This window comes from Camelus dromedarius, chromosome 18, assembly GCF_036321535.1.
Source record: "Camelus dromedarius isolate mCamDro1 chromosome 18, mCamDro1.pat, whole genome shotgun sequence".
Classification (NCBI taxonomy): domain Eukaryota; kingdom Metazoa; phylum Chordata; class Mammalia; order Artiodactyla; family Camelidae; genus Camelus; species Camelus dromedarius.
Genome location: NC_087453.1, coordinates 890,229 through 907,550, shown reverse-complemented (window position 1 = coordinate 907,550; position 17,322 = coordinate 890,229). Strand labels below are relative to the sequence as shown.

General features: G+C 64.6%; 1 protein-coding gene across 3 annotated transcripts; it reads left to right on the top strand.

The window, feature by feature from the left end:
* The first annotated feature begins 1,341 nt into the window (after nucleotides 1-1,341).
* Nucleotides 1,342-16,624, top strand: SLC17A9 (solute carrier family 17 member 9). Of its 3 annotated transcripts, none has more exons than XM_031433469.2 (13): nucleotides 1,342-1,579; nucleotides 7,442-7,639; nucleotides 8,069-8,208; nucleotides 10,109-10,208; nucleotides 11,474-11,604; nucleotides 12,136-12,232; nucleotides 12,417-12,513; nucleotides 13,050-13,137; nucleotides 13,848-13,882; nucleotides 14,264-14,379; nucleotides 14,986-15,041; nucleotides 15,200-15,347; nucleotides 15,704-16,624. In XM_031433469.2, the coding sequence occupies exons 1-13, from the start codon at nucleotides 1,521-1,523 to the stop codon at nucleotides 15,954-15,956; spliced, it is 1,518 nt and encodes a 505-aa protein (XP_031289329.1). In that variant the 5' UTR covers nucleotides 1,342-1,520; the 3' UTR covers nucleotides 15,957-16,624. The 3 variants fall into 3 exon arrangements, with proteins under 3 accessions (XP_031289329.1, XP_031289336.1, XP_031289332.1); XM_031433472.2 differs by having other exon boundaries at nucleotides 1,345-1,579; nucleotides 15,200-15,229; XM_031433476.2 differs by lacking the exon at nucleotides 15,200-15,347 and having other exon boundaries at nucleotides 1,344-1,579.
* Nucleotides 16,625-17,322: the final 698 nt, after the last annotated feature.

Here is a 17,322-nt window from a genome sequence, read left to right as displayed (position 1 = left end):
GTGAGGACTGGAGGCCTGCCCAGCTCAGTGTCTCGGGATGGTGGCAGATGCTCGCCCTCCCATCGGTCTCCTCACACAGCCCGTGCTCTGGGCACTTCTCTGCCCCACTTCTACCTGGAGGGAGTGCCCGTCACCTTGAGCCCAGAGTGTTTCAGGGGCCTTGTCCTCCCTGCCTCTGCCCTGGCCACCCTGCACTGTCCACTCAGCGCCAGGGTGACCCTGTGACCCTCTGCACGCTTCCACCTCAGAGCCCTGGCTGGCCTCTGCCTGCTCTGTGGCCTGTGGGGCCTCCCCTGCCCTGCTGCTTTGTCCTGTTTCCCACCTCCCCACAGCCCCACTGGGCCTGTGGTCTGGAGCAGACCTCCAGCCGCGCACCTGAGCTGTTAGCCCTCCTGCCCCCACCTGTGTGGCCTGCTCCCTCCCTGCGCTCAGACTTGACTCACACATCTTTTCAGGAACACGGCCCAGCCCATCCTGTTGCAGAAACCACCCTTCCCTGCCCCTTAGTCTCCTTTTTGTTTTGTTCATGTGCCCCAGAACATCAGCTCCAGGAGGAGCGGGACTTCGGGTGGTCAACTGACAGATTTCCACTAAAGTGTGGTTCTAGGTCTTCATAAAAAATCATCAAAGAGCCTCGTGCAGCGAGTGAGAGTGAACTGCTGGGAAGAGAATGGGATACAGGTGGCAGCGCTGAGTTGAGCAACAATTCTCAAGCTTTTCTTAGTTGGGGTCTGTTTGGGGGGGATAAACGTCTCTACCACCATCCTCCTGTCCCATTGGACGTCCATGTGGATGGCAGAATGGCGACTTGACAAGCAAGCATGGAACTCGGCCCGTGGAACCCTGGGAAGGCCCTGAGGTGGACACGGCTGCCGAGGCTTCAAGGTCACGTGGAGCCCCAGAGAGTGAAGGTCCCTCAGGCACCTTCAGCTTTCCCAGGCTGGTCCCAGCTCCAGGGCTGGAGCCCACCTTCAAAGATCTGTTTTAGAAAGGGGTTGCCCTTGAGTCTCGCTGCCCCTGCACCCCGCGAGACTGCCTCTGACTCATGTGGGGAGCACATAGCCCCGTGAGGTGAGGACTGCCATCATCCCCCAATTTGTGGACAGGGACACGCAGGCCCCTTCCCCCTGCAGGCCCCCTGCACACCCAGGGCTCGGATCTCCCACCTTGCCTGCGGGCTGCAGGGGAAGACCCATGCGGTTTCCGGATGTCTGCACTGGGCACGTCCTTGGAGCAGCGGAGGCGGCCCCAGGCGTGAGGGTCTGACCTGCCCTGCCCCCAGGCGCGTCAGGCCCGGCCTCCCCGAAGGAGGTTAGAAGGGCGGGGACCCGAGTTGCTCGCCCCGCCCACCCGCCCGCCCGCCGGCCGCCGCGGTGGCCGTCCGGGGGCGACACATCCTGGGCGCGCGCCGGACGGAAGCGCCACTGGGACTGACACGTGGACTTGGGCGGCGCTGCCCGGTGGGTCGGCCGGGCGGGAGCGGACTCCGGACACACTGCCCCTGCGGCTGTCGGTGCCCAATGCAGCCGCCCCCGGACGAGACCCGCAGGGACGCGGCCGAGGATGTCCAGTGGTCCAGGTGGGGCCGCGCGGGACGGGAGCACAGTCGGGAGGGAGCGATGCGTCCTGTGGCGGAGACAGCTCCCTGCCGCCTGCCCCGCCACCTTTACTTCGCTGGGTGCACTCACCTCTGCGGGCAGCCTCTGCCCGCCCACTGGCTGGCGTAGAGATCTGGGACCCTCCTCCCTTCCATCCAGTCCCAGGGCCCCCTGCGCTGTCTCTGGGCGGGCGGGCCGGGGTCCTGGGGGTGGTGAGGTGGAGCTGCGTCCTGGGAGACCCGCCTGGTGGGGCCTCTTCCCGGGCAGCAAGGAGGGACTGCTCACAGGCATGGCCTCCTGGGCTGGAAGTGACCCTGCTGGGTGGGAACACACACTTGCAGGCCTGAGTCCCCACCTGTGACCACCCACCTGAGGGCCACCTGTAGCGGGACAGGCAGACCTTAGGCTGGTTGGGGGGCACACACGAACCTGCAGCAGATGGCTGAGCCCTGGCACTGCGTGCCAGCTGTGTGATGGGAACCAGGTCCCCAAGGAAGGGGCTCAGTGATGGGGGAGGAACAGCCCAGGGAGGTCACCGTGCTGTCTCGGGTTGTTTTCCCACCATCTGCTGTGCCTCCAGAAGGGCCTGGGACAGTGGCTCTGCTCAGGAATGGGACCAGTCGAGCCCCCAGACCCCCCGGGCCTCTGCGCTCCCTTGGGTTCTGTGGGCTGAGGGCCCTGCCAAGCCAGCCGGACCCAAGGCCCAAAGTCAGGCCCTGTGATTCCAGGGCTAGTCCACCTCCAGCTCCGAGTCCCCGGGGAGCCTGCTCTCAGGGCCTGCCCTGCCTCCAGCACAAGGGACAGGCCCTGAGTCTGGGTCCGAGATGAAGGCAGAGCTAGAAGGGAAGGCGGAAAGAGGCTGCCCTGCACCACAGAAACTCCGGCGGGGTGGGCAAGGAGGAGAGCCCCAGAGCCCCAGAGCCCGCGTCACAGCCGGCGTCCCCACACGCTGGGTGTGCCCGGACCAGGGAGCGCCCGCGGCTGCCCACTCTCTGCCTCCCTCCACACCCTGCCGGCTCTAAAGGCGAGGCCCAGGTGGCAGGCCGGCTTTGCAGCCTGCTGGGCGGAGGGTTGTGGCCTCTGGGAGTCTCTGCAAACTTCCCTCTCAGGCTGTGCTTCAGTGGGTCCACCTGGCTTTCCCTGAACTCCCTTCCACACCCAGTTTCGAGAGGAGCACCTGCGGGCGAGGCGGCCGGGTCATGGGGGGGCCTGCAGGGCCCTGGGTGGCGTGGGGCTCCGTGGGAAGAGGTTGTCTAGCCCCCGAGTGGCTGGTGGTCTTGAGGACCATAAGGAGGGATGCCGTGTGTGGCCGCCGACCCCGCGGCCTCCGTGTGGACGACCCCGGAGGTTCGGCTGCCAGCAGCTGTGGGCCTGCGTGTTCTCTCTGGCTGTTGCCATCCGCCTTCCGTGCAGGCTCAGTTCCCTTTTCTGAATCGAGGGGCCATGTGACCACGAGTTTGCCCAGCCGTGGATGCTTCTCATGCACAAGGACCATTTTCAGGAAGCAGGAGTTTCCAGAAGGTTCTTAGGAAGCATCCAGAATAGCTGCGGGCAGAGGCTTAGGGCTGGCCAAGCGGGCGGGGTGAGGCCCTCCAGGCCTCTGGTGTCTGTCCTGCTGGAACCTCTGTGTCCTAAGCAGCCGCCTGCAGGTCCGGGACCCTGCGTCTGCGTCCCCATCAGTCCCAGAGCAGCTGGGGGCCTGGGCAGCCCCCTCCGGCCACACTTGCCTGTTCTGTGTCCCCTGCGGCTGTGGAGGACGTCCCTTTGCCCCCCTGCTGGCACTGCCTGTCAACTCAGGGACAGCACCGCGGGGGCCTCCAGGGCCCAGGGAGGAGGCAGCCAGCAACTGGCCCCTCGCAGCATCCCAAGGAGCTCCCTTAGCCAGTGCCTTCAGCTCAGAGCGGACTGGTTGCCTGTAAGCCGTGGGCCTTTCTTGACCTCCCGTGCCCCCATGGAGGCGGGGGGGCCACGCTGTGTCCGGTACCCGGCCAACCTTCCAGAGCGGGTCAGCCTCAGCTGGCCTCCCCCTACTTCTCAGTGGACTCCCCACCCAGAGAGCAAACAGAGCCAGGCCCTCAGGGGCGCTGGCAAGGCGCACCCAAGGGAGGGCAGGTGTGCTGGGGCACGGTCCGGCCCGCACACTGGTCACCCTTCCGGGCTTTGAGCCCATAAAGGAATAAAGCTGCCTTTTATGGATTGATTAATTGGTTGCTTTAATTGAGTGAAAGATCTTTACTGCTATAGAGCTTTACAACTTTCAGAGCCGAACGCACACGGTTTTGTGTAATCCCCTAATTACCTTTTGACCTCCTCCCCCGGCTCCCCGCACCCCCGCCCGCTGGGAACCACTCGTTTGTCTCTAAATGTGTCGAGCATGTAAAGCTCCCTCCTGAGGGCACTGTCAGACCAGGGTGTCGGGGTTGGGGGGGTGACAGCGTTACCCCCAGCCCCTGCTGCTCCCCTGGAGCCCCAGGCAGCACAGACCTAGCTGTGCCCGTGTGTCTGCAGAGGGCTCACTGGCCGGCCCGCTCCTCTGCCAGCCCACTCCAGGGGCCCAGGTGGCCGGCTGGACGGATTTTACTGGGCAGTTTGGACTGTGCCGCCTCAGTAGGCCCAGTGGGATTGTCTGCTCAGCGGAAGAGTGTCCCCACGAGGCCTGCAGCTCTTGGCCGGGGATCCAGGGGCAGGAGGGTGGGCTGGGGGCATCCCCACGGTCGGAACTCTGCAGGGGCCAGGTTCCCGAGCCCGTAGCAGCCTCAGCCCAGGGGTCCCATGTCACGAACACAGGCTCAGGCTCTGAGCAGGCGCCACTCGGGGGCTCTCCTCCCCACCCCCACCTCACAGTCTGATTCTGAGAAAAAACTAGTATTCAGGGCCACCAGGCCCCAGGAGGACCGGTGAGCTGCGCCGTGGGGCTCCACTCCCTCCGCTTGGCCTCTCAAGTGGGGGGTGGGGGGTGGGCGGGGCCACTGAGACCTGTCCTGTCTGCTGCCTGGCTGATGGTCCCATCGTCTTGGCTTCTGAGTCATTCCAGTAGCATTTTAAGAAGCAGGAAGTAGGGTGCAGGCATGATGACGGGTCCCTCCGCTGGTCACTGAGGGGGTCCCTGGGCATTTTCCAAGTAGAGCGCCCTCCCCCAGCTTCAGCCAAGCTTGCTTGAGCGGCCAGCTCCTGGAATTGCAGAACTCAGGGTCTGTTTCTAGCACTGGACCCTGTTTCCCATCGGAAGTTCCAGTATAAAAAGCAAATACAGAGGGGTGCCCTGGAGCTCCACCCCGGCACCCCTCTGAACACCCAGAGACGCAGCCTGAGGTCTGGTCAGTACAGCCTCTTCACTGGCTCACAGGGGCAGTGGTGCCCAGGGAAGGGACGGGGCTCCCCCGAGTCATGCAAGGGCCCACACCAGCACCCAAGTCTCTTCCCTGGGAAGAGTCGGTCAACGCATGAGACGCGCACTTCATCAAGTTGCCTGGACTGTCATTCCTGAACTCCGAGCCAGGCACCGGCCTGCCAACACGGATCTGTTCTCATCCGCCCCCAAACCCACAAGTGATGGTCTCAGCTGTCTCTGCCAGTGGGATTGCTGGGCCCCACACCTCCTTGGGGGTGCAGCCCTGGGACACCCCCACGAGGGCCTCTGCAGCCTGAGAAAAGGGGCAAGCTGTATCCTCCTCGCCTCGCTTCCCCGACTGTGGAAAAGTACACTGTGGTTTGCAAGGGGGTAGTGGACCGTGCGGAGGTGCTGGCCAGAGCACAGGCCAGTCACAACGGTTCCCTGTTGGGCACCAGGCACCAGCAGGTCATCTTGCTGTTTGCTGACCATGAAGCAGGCAGGTGTCAGGGCCACAAGCCTTTCTTCACTGAGGAAACTGAAGCTCGGGGAGGCCAGGTGATTCATCCCATGTGCCCCCGGCATGGCTGGCCTTGTGGCTGCAGCTGCCCCAGGATGACAGTGGCCATGACAAGGTCTAGGGCAGCAGCACCTTCCCCAACACGTCCAGCCAGCGCCAGGCCTCGGTGGTCCATGCTGCGGGAGGAGGGTGCTGGGCGACGGGCTCACTGCTGGCACCCTGCTCTTGCCCTGGAGATAATGGACACTTGTTGTGGCACCCACTTATCAGGTTCCTGACCAGCGTGCCACCTGCTGGCTCCGGCCCAGCTGGCAAAACCTTCAGGCGTGAAGTTGCCCTCAGGGCTTCTGAGGTCTCGCCCCTGGGAGGCATCCAGACGAGGGCTCTAGCCCTGCCAGGGGTGGTCCTGGCCTCCCCCTGAACTGTCCCCGCCAAGTCGGCCTCGCAGCCTGAGCCTGGAGGGGTCTGGCCGGTGGGAAATTTGCCCCTGTGTCCGCAGATGGTGTCCAAGCTTCCACCGCCCTTGGCCCCACTCACTGTTCTCTGACAGCCAGGGGAGCCCCCCACCACATCCAGGCAGGGGTGCGAAAGGGGTTTGGGGAGCAAGGGTGAAACTCCAGTGTCCTGGCTCGTCCTCCGGGTGAGACGCGCCCTTCCCTGCTCTGTTCTGAGAACTGCCCACGAGGCTCCAGCCGGCCTCACCTCCTAGACACCTGCCTGGTGACCTCCCGGAGGCTCTGTGGCACTAACACCTCGGCCCCCTTCGGCTAGGCGTCGGGGCCCCCAGGCCCGGAGCCCCTGACCCCGCAGCCTGAGCTTCCTCCCTTTGTGCATGTCACCCCCCACCCGCCCAGGGAGAACCCCCGCCCCAGCCAGGCAGGTGAGCCTAGGTGCCTGCGGGACTCCTGAGACCCCCGCTGAGGCTGCTTCAAGGGCTCTCCACTCTCCTGACCCACTGCCCTCCGGTCGTGGCCCCCCCAGGGGATGTCCCCGCCCTGCACAAAGACCTGGCAAGACACCAGTGTGCCCCTCCCCCAGGCCATCCCCCACTGGTGCCCACCTCATCCCCCCCGCCCCCAAAAAGGCAGTGAGGCTCCTCTCTCTTTCATTAAAACAAAGCCGAATACATCTGGGTAGAGGGCACAGCTCGGTGGGAGTGCACGTGCCGAGCATGTGCGAGGCCCTGGCTTCAAGGCCCAGCACCTCCACTGAAAGAAAAGGAAAGAGAACACACACACACACCCCCTCCAGAACTTTCTTTCAGAGCAGCTCAGCTTCACACAGTTCCATCCGCGCCACACTGGGCTCCCCTGTTCCCGCCGCAGGCTAGGGCCCCTGTCGCCGTGCGGGACCCAGCCCGTGCGGCACTGCTGACCAGAGCGGGGCTTTGCTCCGATCTCGGCAGCTTCACCTGGTGCCGGGACCCCAGCCAGGACCCCACAGGCACTGAGTCGGACGGCGCTCGGACTCCTCCCGTTTTTGGCGGTTTCTGGCTTTCCTTGGTTTAGGGACTGACTGCAGAGGGTTGCTGGCCAGGAGTTCTGTGCACTGTCCCCATGTGGACGTTTGTCTGGCCGACTGCCCCCCAGGCATGGTGTTCGGTTGCCCGCCGCCCAGCACAGCCTGCCTCAGGGGCAGGGGCCCAGGGTGCTGCCCCCACCGCCGCCGCGGGACTCCCTCCCCGCCATCTGCCTCAGCAGGGGTCCTCCTGCCTGGCCCTCCGCCCCCCGGATGGGTGACTAGCTGCCAGCTTCTGCCTGGCTGCCTTCCTAGGCCCTGGGTCCTGAGGAGCAGCGCCCCCGACTGCCTTCGCCCCATCCGTGTTCCCACCTCCGCTGTCTGAGGGACAGTGGGTGTCGTTTCTAGGGCCTGCCGCGTTCTCCTGGGAGTCAGGAGGCACAGTCTGAGAGGTGGCCAAGCTGCTTCCTTCCGACGCTGGTGGAGAAGGTCTCCGCCCCTCCCAGGCCTGACAGAGCCCCTTCTCTCCTGCAGGCCCGAGTGCCAGCTGTGGACGGGGACCCTGCTGCTGGGCACGTGCCTGCTGTACTGCGCCCGCGTCAGCATGCCCATCTGTGCCGTCTCCATGAGCCAAGACTTCGGCTGGAACAAGAAGGAGGCTGGCCTCGTGCTCAGCAGCTTCTTTTGGGGCTACTGCCTGACCCAGGTGGTGGGCGGCCACCTGGGGGACCGGTAACCCCCTCCCCCACTCCCTGTGCTGGGCTGGGGCTGCTCTTGGGGGAGGGGGCTGTGCTGCTACGGCGAGGAGGTGGCTCCTCGGAGTTGCGTGTACGGCGGGGAGGTGGCTCCTTGGAGATGAATGTGGGGAGAGGCCCCACACATAGGAAGCCGGGAGCAGAGACCCGAAGTCCACACGGGGGCTGGGCCAGGGCCGCACGCAGCTGTCTTAGGGTGCTGGATGCCCTGGGGAGCACCGGCTCCCAGTGAGGCAGATGGACCCGCTCATCCTCGGCCGCCTCTGCAGAGGGGAAGTGGCGGAGGCCTGCCCCAGAGGGCTGCCCCAGGCGAGGGATGGTGCAGGCCCCCTCCCGCCCCTCCCTGGCGGGGCCTCCTGGCCTCCTGGCCTCCTAGCCCCCATGGCTGACCTCCTGTTTCCTGCAGGATCGGGGGTGAGAAGGTCATCTTGCTGTCGGCCTCCGCCTGGGGCTGCATCACCGCCGCCACCCCGCTGCTCGCCCAGCTGGGCAGCGCCCACCTGGCCTTCATGACCTTCTCGCGCATCCTCACGGGCCTGCTGCAAGGTAGGGAGGGCCGCGGCAGCTGCCCTCACGCCGCCAGCACTCCCCCTCCAGCCCAGGCGTGCGGAGCAAGGGGAGGGTGTGCACACGCGTGTTCACGTGTGCACGGTGCCTGTTCAGGTGGCTGCTCATGTGCGTGCACACATGTCCTCCCATGTGCTCCTGCGTGTGCTGTGCCCCAGACTCTGCCTCAGACCAGAGCGAGGGCGCCAGCACCTCAGCGCTGTTGGCGGTGAGGCGGCGGGACCCTCCGGCTGGCTGGGCCGCTGCCCCCGGCTGCGTGGCCTGGCTGAGTGGGAGGACAGTCCCCGCCGGCGGGCTGCCCGCTGGCCTGTTGGTGCGCCGATGCCTTGGCACCTGAGGCTCTTTCCGTTTTTCCCTTCAGAGTCTGGCTCTGTCTAACGTCACATGTGCTCCTCTGCCAGAAAGTTTGCTCCGGGACCTGGGTGACAGCCAGGTTGCCACGTGGTAACCGTCGGCTCCACTGGCCACATGGTGGGGACCTGCCAAATTTCTGTGTGCTGCCAGTCAGGGCCACACCTGCCGCTGGCCGGGCCAGCAGGCTGAGGGGATGCCAAGTTCCCAAGACCTCTGGCTCCCGTGCGTGGGGATATTAGACTTCCAGAGAGAGCCCCCCAAAGGACCCCGGTGGCTGGGGTGCATGGCCCACCCTCCAAGGAATGGAATGGCCTGAGCTCCTGCCCTGCCCCAGCGTGGAACCCAACAGCCTCCAGACCTGGGTGTGAGCCCTTCCTCCCTGCCTCTCCCTCTCCCCCTTCCCAGAGCCCAGTGCAGGACATGGGCCTGCCTCCAGCCGAAGCCCCTGGGACCCCAGATACCCTGCAACTGACCCCTGCCTGTTTCCTGATCAGCCCCACCAGCCCCGCCAGCCCCACCCACAGCTGGTCCTGGTGGTCCAGGCGTCCTGCTCCTGTGCTCCCACGTGGCCGTGGCTGGTGCACTCTGTCCTGCAGGTGAAGTTACCAGGACTGAGCTGTGCGAGGCCCAGGCATTCCTGAGCGGGGAGCTGATCACTGGGCCCCCAGCAGGTTGGCCCTCACCCTGCTGGGAGGCAAAAGGACTTCTCTCTGTGGCTGACCTGTGCCCATTATTGCAGACAGTCTGGGGCTCAAGGGGCAACTTTCGCCCTGGGTGGCTGGCACTCGGGGTGGGCAGGGACCCACCTGGGGCCCCAGTGGGAGGGCAGGGACCAAGACCTGCCCCGGAGCCCTGGCCTCTGAGCTTCCCAAGTGCTTTTGGAGAAAAGCGCAATGAAACCGGCAAAAGCCGCAGTCCCCGGTGCAGATGTTTTAATGCTAGATTTTGAAATAATTATAGATTCAGAGAAAGCTGCAGTGAAAGGTGCAGGGAGGTCCTGCGCGCCCTCCCCCCCACCCCACGGGGGCACCTCGTGTAGCTGCAGGACGATGTCAGATTCAGGACCTGGTACTGGGGCTCCGCGGGGCCATTCAGGTCTCACCTGATGCACATGCCCTGTGTGGGTCAGTGCGTGTGCGCTACTGTGACCCGTGTGTGAGTGTGAGTCAGTGTGTGTGCGTGTATGCAGGTCGCAGGCGTGCGCTCGAGCCCGCACCTGCCAGGACCCTGGAGCTGTGCGCTCTGGGAGCCCGCGTAATGGTGGTAGGAGCACCAACGTGGACCCAGGAGCCGTCCTGGTGGAAGGACGCCCCCACCAAGCTGAGTGTCCAGGAAAAGCCCAGCCCTGCTGGTCCCCTGGTCCCTGGGGTGAGGCAGGCAGGAAGGACATGCGGACTTGAATAACCACTGATGGCCCAGCAGAGCTTCAGGGCCTGGCTGTCACCTCCCACTGGCCCCCTGGCTGGGCCCGTGTGCCGGCTCAGGTCTTAGCTCCAGGGGGCCTCTGCCTTCTCTGCCACTCCAGGGGTCTACTTCCCTGCGCTGACCAGCCTGCTGTCGCAGAAGGTGCGGGAGAGCGAGCGGGCCTTCACCTACAGCACCGTGGGGGCCGGCTCCCAGTTCGGGTGAGTCCCAGCCTGGGGGCAGTCGGGGGAAGGCAAAGGGCGTGCACCTGGCACAGCGGCCCTGAGGAGTCTGGGCGGGGACAGGCGACGCACGTCCAGGGACGCACCGCGGGCTCTGTGCCCCAGGAGGCACTCGCCACCCCCCGTCCCCGTGCAAAGTGCTGCTCCCTGTGCATGCTCCAGCCCCCAGGGCCAGCGGCAGGTGGCATGGGCTTTGGGGCTCGGACACACGGACTGGGCGTCAAGCTCCCAAGCGTCCATCTGTGCTGACAGAACAGGGTGTCCACCCGATGGTGGGCAGATGGCCTGTATTTGGGCTCGAAGGGACCTGCCACCGTTCAGATGTGAAAGCTGTGCCCCTTCTCCCTGCGTCACCCTCGGAGCTCCAGAGCCTCCTTGGGGAGGCCTGTGGGGCCTCACGACCCCCCTTCACTTCACTGCTGCCCGGGTCTAGGCGGGAATTCAGAGGGCCGAGGGGTGCCTGTGGGTGGGCCGGGAGCAGCCCAAATAGAAACCCCCAGGTTCTCGGTGAAATGTGAACTTCAGATAAGCAGTTTGGGGCACACTTGCACTGAGAAAGGGTGTCTGTTCTTCTGAAATCCTGTTTGCCCAGGCGTCCTGGGCCCACAGGGCAGGAGGCCCATCGAGAGACTGTGCCCGCCTCCCAGACTGGGAAATGGAGGCTGGGAGGGGCAAGCGGCCTTTCACAGGCCCCCTGGCCTTGGTGGGGGGCTTCCTCCTTTTCTCCTCCTTTCACTGTCTCCTGGCCAGACGTCAGCAGATGGGGGGCTGCAGGCGGACCCCTGAACAGACAGGCCAACTGGTGGGCCGGGAGGGAGGGCCCCGGGGAGTGCCTGGGACAGTGGGGCCAGCAGGGCCGGGGGCGGGTGGGGGCTGGGTTTCCTGGCTGTTTGCACTGAGATACCTTCCTGAACGGTCCCCACTCCGTCAGTGACGCTGAGCCGCCTGGAGGTTTTACGCCAGTGTGCTCTGGGCGCCGTTTTCTTTCCGCTGCCGTTTCCACTCAGAGAGGCTCCGCACCACAGCTGTCGGCCAGCGTGGAGGCCTGGCGACCCGGGCCGCTGTGCCTCGCCGCGGCCCCGCGGCCCCGGGGGTCTCTCGTGGAAGCCTGCGTCCCTAGCAGCCTGCGAGGAGACTGGGGCTCCCGAGCCCTTGCTTTACGGGCGACGAAAGCGCCCTCTTTACGGGGAGTCGGCTCGTGCCGGGTGGGGTCTCCTCCCAGCGAAGCCCCTCTGTCGGAACAGGACGCTGCTGACGGGGGCCGCGGGCTCCCTGCTCCTGGACTGGTGCGGCTGGCAGAGCGTCTTCTATTTCTCCGGCGGGCTCACCCTGCTGTGGGTGTGTTACGTGTACAGGTGCCTGTTGAGTGAGAAAGGTACGTGCGGCTGCTGGGAAGGGCCAGGGCCCGGCGCCTCGTCCCCTCCGGCGAGGGGCCACCGACCGCCCGCAGAGCAGGCCAGCTCAGCGGGACCCCGGGGCTGTGGCCTCCCCCTTTAGAGAAGGATCCCCCAGACAGAGCCTCACAGAAGGTGCTGCTCCCGGAGCTCTCAGCCCGGTTGTGGCCACGACCAGTCCGACAGCCGTGTTGGATGAGAGGTGTGCTGGGAGCTGCCCGGCCGGCAGAGGCAGTTGGCAGGACCAGTGGTGGCTTCTAGTGGCTGGAGCCTGGGGGTTGAGAGCTAGGGGTGTAGGCAGGATAGATGAACAAACAGAAAGTTTGTTCAAACTGGACACTGGTGTTGGCCCCCAAGGGCAAACGCTGCCGACCCCGGGCACTGACGGAGAGGAAGGGGTGGCCCCACGGAGAGCCAGGGTGCCCACGAGCTGCCCCAGTGCTGGCCTCTGGGAGCAGAGCCGTTGGCCTGACTTGAATGGCGCTCACGGGGAAATGCCTTGCTCCCTTCAGATCTCCTCCTGGCCTTGGGCGTCCTGGCACAGGGCCTGCGGGTGACTAGGCACACCAAAGTGCCCTGGAGACGGCTCTTCTGGAAGTCTTCCGTCTGGTGAGCCTGGCTGCCATGAGTCACAGTCACAGTGGGTGTGCCGGGATGGATGGGGTTTGGGGCCCTGGGGACACTGACCACAGGGCGAGCGGCCGCGCAAGGCACCCTCAGGCCCCTGGCCGCCCTGGTGTGGGACGGGGCTTGGGTGGAGGCGAGGACCCTGAGCCTGGCGCCCGCCCCCCAGGGCAGCCATCATCTCCCAGCTCTCGGCGGCTTGTTCCTTCTTCATCCTCCTCTCCTGGCTGCCGACCTTCTTTAAGGAGACCTTCCCCAACTCCAAGGTGGGTTGGCCACCCGGCGGCTGGCGGCTCACAGGGTGGGGGCGCCACAAAGCACATGCCAGGTGTGCATAGGGGTCCTGGGTTCCTCGGACTGGGACTCTTGTCGTCCTGACCCCATGCGGCTCGATGCCGGCGCCAAGGTGCGCACTGGAGGGGCGCAGCTGCTGCCCCGTCTGCCCGGCCCAGCCGGGACAGCCCTTCCCAGCGAGGGCCACGCGGGGGCCGTGATGTGGACGTGGACGTCACCTGCCGGTCAGCTAGGCTGACTCCACCCCACCTTGGCCACCTGCCGGGTTCTGTGACCAGGGGACGGGGTGCGTCCCCCCAGGTCTGCCTGGCGGGATGTGGGGAGCCCTGAGGGAGGTTCTGCCCATGGGAGATACTGCACTAGTGGGCCCAGAGCTCTGCCAGAGGGATGAGTTAGGGTCTAGAGGGGCCCGGCCTGTGGGCTGAGCGCCCCTCTGGGCTGCGGTGGGCATGGCTGCTCGTCCTGTCCCGGGTGGCCGCCTCATGGCTCTCCACCCTCCTTCCTGCAGGGCTGGGTCTTCAACGTGGTGCCCTGGCTGGTGGCCATTCCTGCTGGTCTGTTCAGCGGGCTTCTCTCTGACCGTCTCATCAGTCAGGGTGAGCTCTGGGGGCGGGGCTGGGTGGGGGGACATGCCTGGGCTTTGCCTCCCCTGGGGGGTAGGGAGGCACCCCTCCTGGGCTGCAGCTGTAGTGACGGGAAGAGGCCACGCCCCCGGAGGACCAGGCTGTGAGTGGGACCCCCGGCATTAGGACACAGTCGTGCTGTGACCATGCAGTTCCCCAACCTGGGGCCTAGATGCAGCACCACCCCCTTTAGAGGAGGAAAGGACACCTGGGGAGGTTAGAAGTCGCAGGCCTGGGTGGGCTATGTGTGTCAGGTGCTGGCCTGGGACCTGAGGGCACATGCCCCGAGGATGACCATCTCGCACACACGCACACTCCCTACGACCCTGCATTACACGTGCGGTCCTTCTTAGATGTCTTGTCCTAATTACAAAAGGGCCACCCACACACTGTGGAAAAATTAGAAAATTTGCAGAAACGCAAAGAAAGCACTTCGTCACTGTCGAGTGGCCTCGGCCCTGGGGACCCTTCGAGTGCACACATCCTGCAGGGCAGACGCCCTCACAAGCATTCACACGTGTGCTCACACTTCACCACGACACAGGGAGCCCCACCTCTAGCTGGGCCTGTCCCTCCTCTCCCCGCCCCCTCCCCCGAGTTGTGCCTAGAGGGACCCATTCCCGGGGCGTCGGTGGGGGAACAAATGGGCCAACGGGATGTCTCCTGGCTTCCCTTCTGTTCAGGTTACAGGACCATTACCGTGCGGAAGTTCATGCAGGTAGGAGGGTCCTGCATGGCACTCTCTGGATGCCCTTGCTCTGTTCCCGGGACCCGAGGGTCGTGTCCCCAAATCACCTGACCTAGCGGTGGCTGGTGCACCATGGTGACCAGAGGGCACCCTGGGTCAGTGCTGGGGTCTGGTTTGGCTGACCTGAGGCCCTTGTCTGAGCCCCGGTCTTCTGGGCCTGGGTCTGCTCATGTTGAATGGGGCCTCCTCCCTTCAGCTCCCACCAGCAGGGCCAGCTTAGTAGCGCAGCCTCGTCTCACGTGTCCTCTGGGCAAGCCCAGGCCCATGAGGGGTTGCCCACTGACCCGTGCCCAGGCCGCCGGGGAAGGGGGAAGGGGGAAGGGGCCCCGTCCCCACTCGTCTTTCCTGCAGGTGATGGGCCTCGGCCTGTCCGGTGTTTTCGTCCTGTGTTTGGGTCACACCTCGAGCTTTTGTACGTCTGTGGTCTTTGCGTCGGCCTCCATCGGCCTCCAGACCTTCAACCACAGGTGAGGGCCGGGTGCCACGTCCACTAGAGCTGCCCACACTGCCTTTGGGCTCCAGGTCCTGGGCACACGGGAAAAGCCGCCTGGCTCAGGACACATGTGGATGGTGGGCACGCGGCATGTCCCCAAAAGTGAGGTTGTCGGGGTTTCAGGCTGGCGTGGACCTGGGCCATTTGGAAAAACAAAGCCGGTGCCTCAGGAGGGGCCAGGAGGGGAGGTGCTGGCCTGCAGTCCAAGCAGCATCTTCTGACCAGACGTGGGCCTGTCCTCGTCCTCGTCCTCCGTCTAGTCTGCCATCCTCCTGACCTGCGCAGCAGCTCAGTGTTTAACCAGCACTGCGCTGACGTTGTTTTGGGAATCGGCGACTTGACGTTGTTTTCCAGTTAGTGGACAGCAGACACATGTGTGTTGGCACAAACTTGCCTTCCCGTTGTTTGCTGCATCCTGGGAGTGGGCTCCTGTGCCGTGGCACCACTGGGCGGGGGCCGAGCTCCTGGCCTGGCAGGCGGCCGGTCTCCGGGATCCAGGTGCTCAGAGGACTGACCGCGGGCTCAGTGGGTGGCGGCCGCCCTGTGGTCACTCGCCTGCCTCCTTTCCTCTTTCCCACAGTGGCATTTCCGTCAACATCCAGGACCTGGCCCCGTCCTGTGCCGGCTTTCTGTTTGGTGAGGCCCAAGGCCCCTGTTTGAATAGGAAGTGGCTGCCCCCACCCCGGGCCGTGCTCACCCCTTCACCCCTCCTGGGCCCCCAGGCAGGTGGCCGTGGGAGGGTCACAGCTGGCCTCCTCTGACCTGTCCTTGCTCTCTCTCTGTCCTGTTCACAGGTGTGGCCAACACAGCTGGGGCCTTGGCAGGTGAGAGGTGGGCCAGGGCCCCCTGCCTGCAGGTTTCAAGCCCAGAGTTCCCTGGGGAGCTGCCTGGCTACCCCACTTCATGTCCTCCCACCCGCTCCGGCTGCTTCAGCCTTGCAGGGTGGGGCGTGGTGCCCTTTGGGGGGGTCTCACTGTCAGACTAGTGCGGGGGGGTTGGGTGGCCTAGGCCCCAGAGCTGGCCCCCAGAGAGAGCAGAGCAGCCTTCCCCAGGGTCTCTCTCCTGATGTCACGTAATGACCACCCCCACCAGCCTGATCCATAGACGTGACTGAGAGCCCTGAGTTCCGGGGTCCCCACAGGTCGAGGGCTCCCATGGAAATGAGGGGTTTCACTCCCTCAGGTCCCACCGGCCTTCCTGCAGGTCTCCAGCCCCAGCTCCTCTCCTGCACTGTCCTCAGGGTTCGGGTGGGGGAGCTGCCTGTGACTCAGCCTGCCTGTCCCCTCTCTCGGACACAGGTGTTGTGGGCGTGTGCCTGGGCGGCTACCTCATCGAGACCACGGGCTCCTGGACGTCCGTGTTCAACCTGGTGGCCGCCATCAGCAGCCTGGGGCTGTGCACCTTCCTGGTGTTCGGGAAGGCCCAGCGGGTGGACCTGAGCCCCACCCACGAAGACCTCTAGCTGCCCTGGGCCACCGCCCCCTGAGGACCCGGCGCCACCAGCCTTGGGGAGCAGGGCCAGTTCAAGAGCCTCTTCTTCCTGGTGTATGAGCCTCGGAGCGAGCCTCGGTCAGGCGGGAAGGTGGGGCCGTCGCTGGCCCTGGGCCGCCCAGGTGGGGCCTGTTCCTTGCCCGTGGGGGGCTGTGCCCCCCTCTCAGGGTTGGTGGGACTGCGGGGTGTTTAGCAGCACCCCCGGCTCCCACCCACTAGACGAACCCCCAGTCATGACAGCCAACAGTGTCTCCTGACGTCACCAAGTGTCCCTGGGGACCGGCCCCCGGTGGGAACCACAGCTCCCGAGGAAGGCCGTGGAGGGTGGGGAGGCGTTTCTGCTTCTCCAGACGGTCCAGGCTGAGGCTCCCAGTTCAACGGGTTGTGAGGTCTTGAGGCCTTTGCCCATCCTTGGCGACCCCACCCCCGGTGACCCCCTCCCGTGAATCCCTGGGCCCTGGCCATTCATTCTGCTTCCCTGGTGCCTGGTGCCTCCGGCCCTGAGGGGAGGGTGGGCACCCCTCCAGGCTAGGACGCACCCCGGAGCCTGGGCAGAGCCACCTTTCCACACTGTCTCTCACCCTTCCTGTTCACAGTAGAGAAGCTGTCGTCTCGTGAATTAATAATAGATTTTGCCAGATGTTTACGTAGAGAAAAGAAACTATGGGAATGTGGAAAATTACACCAGAGCCTCATTTAAATGCTGACTATTAAAGTATTTAAAGAGACGATGATGATACTGTTTAACACTCTTTTTATAAAAAGAATAAATGCATGTTAAAGATTTATTTCACTCATTCGAGGAAACCAGCAAAGGGTTACAAACAGGTCAAAAGGAAATCCCAAGAGCAGACTCCGGGGGCTGGTGCCCTGAGCACGCAGCCGCAGCGAAGCTGCCGGGTCTCGCTGCCGCTTGGGACGGACTCTGGCTGCGTGTCTCAGGTCAGAGTGGCTCGGCGTTGCTGTCAGCTGTGCGCAGGGCTGTGCAGCTTCCAGGGTCAGCCAGCTCGTAATTTTCCATGTAAGCCCAGATTTCCCCCTCCAGTCCCCCCACTTTGGATCACAAAGAATCTGAAAGAAGGCTTCTTGATTACAGAGTGAGTCTGGCCCCTGTGGGTTTCGCCTGGTTGTTTACGGAGGTGCGGCAAGAATGTTAATTTATCATAAAGGCCGATGTGTTTTCATGGGAAGCCTGGGGTGAGGGGATGGGGGACTTCTGCGCTGTCCTGGGCCCTGGGCTGGGAACCCAGCCAGGAAACCCCCCATGTGGGGTGGGGGCGGCCGTCCCCACCATCATCTCCATGACTCATCTTCCCAAACTGAGACTGTCCCGGCTAAACACTCACTCCTGTTTCCCACCCCCAGCCCCAGACAGCCACCATCTACTTTTTCGGTCTCTATGACAATGACTCCATGGGGAACTTCG

Bases quoted from the DNA above. Each gene is read 5' to 3' on its own strand.
- SLC17A9 (XM_031433469.2), top strand. From the start codon at position 1,521: ATGCAGCCGCCCCCGGACGAGACCCGCAGGGACGCGGCCGAGGATGTC. The intron at 1,580-7,441 runs GTGGGGCCGCGC...TCTCTCCTGCAG, and splicing joins GAGGATGTCCAGTGGTCCAG to GCCCGAGTGCCAGCTGTGGA. The intron at 13,138-13,847 runs GTGAGCTCTGGG...CCTTCTGTTCAG, and splicing joins TGACCGTCTCATCAGTCAGG to GTTACAGGACCATTACCGTG.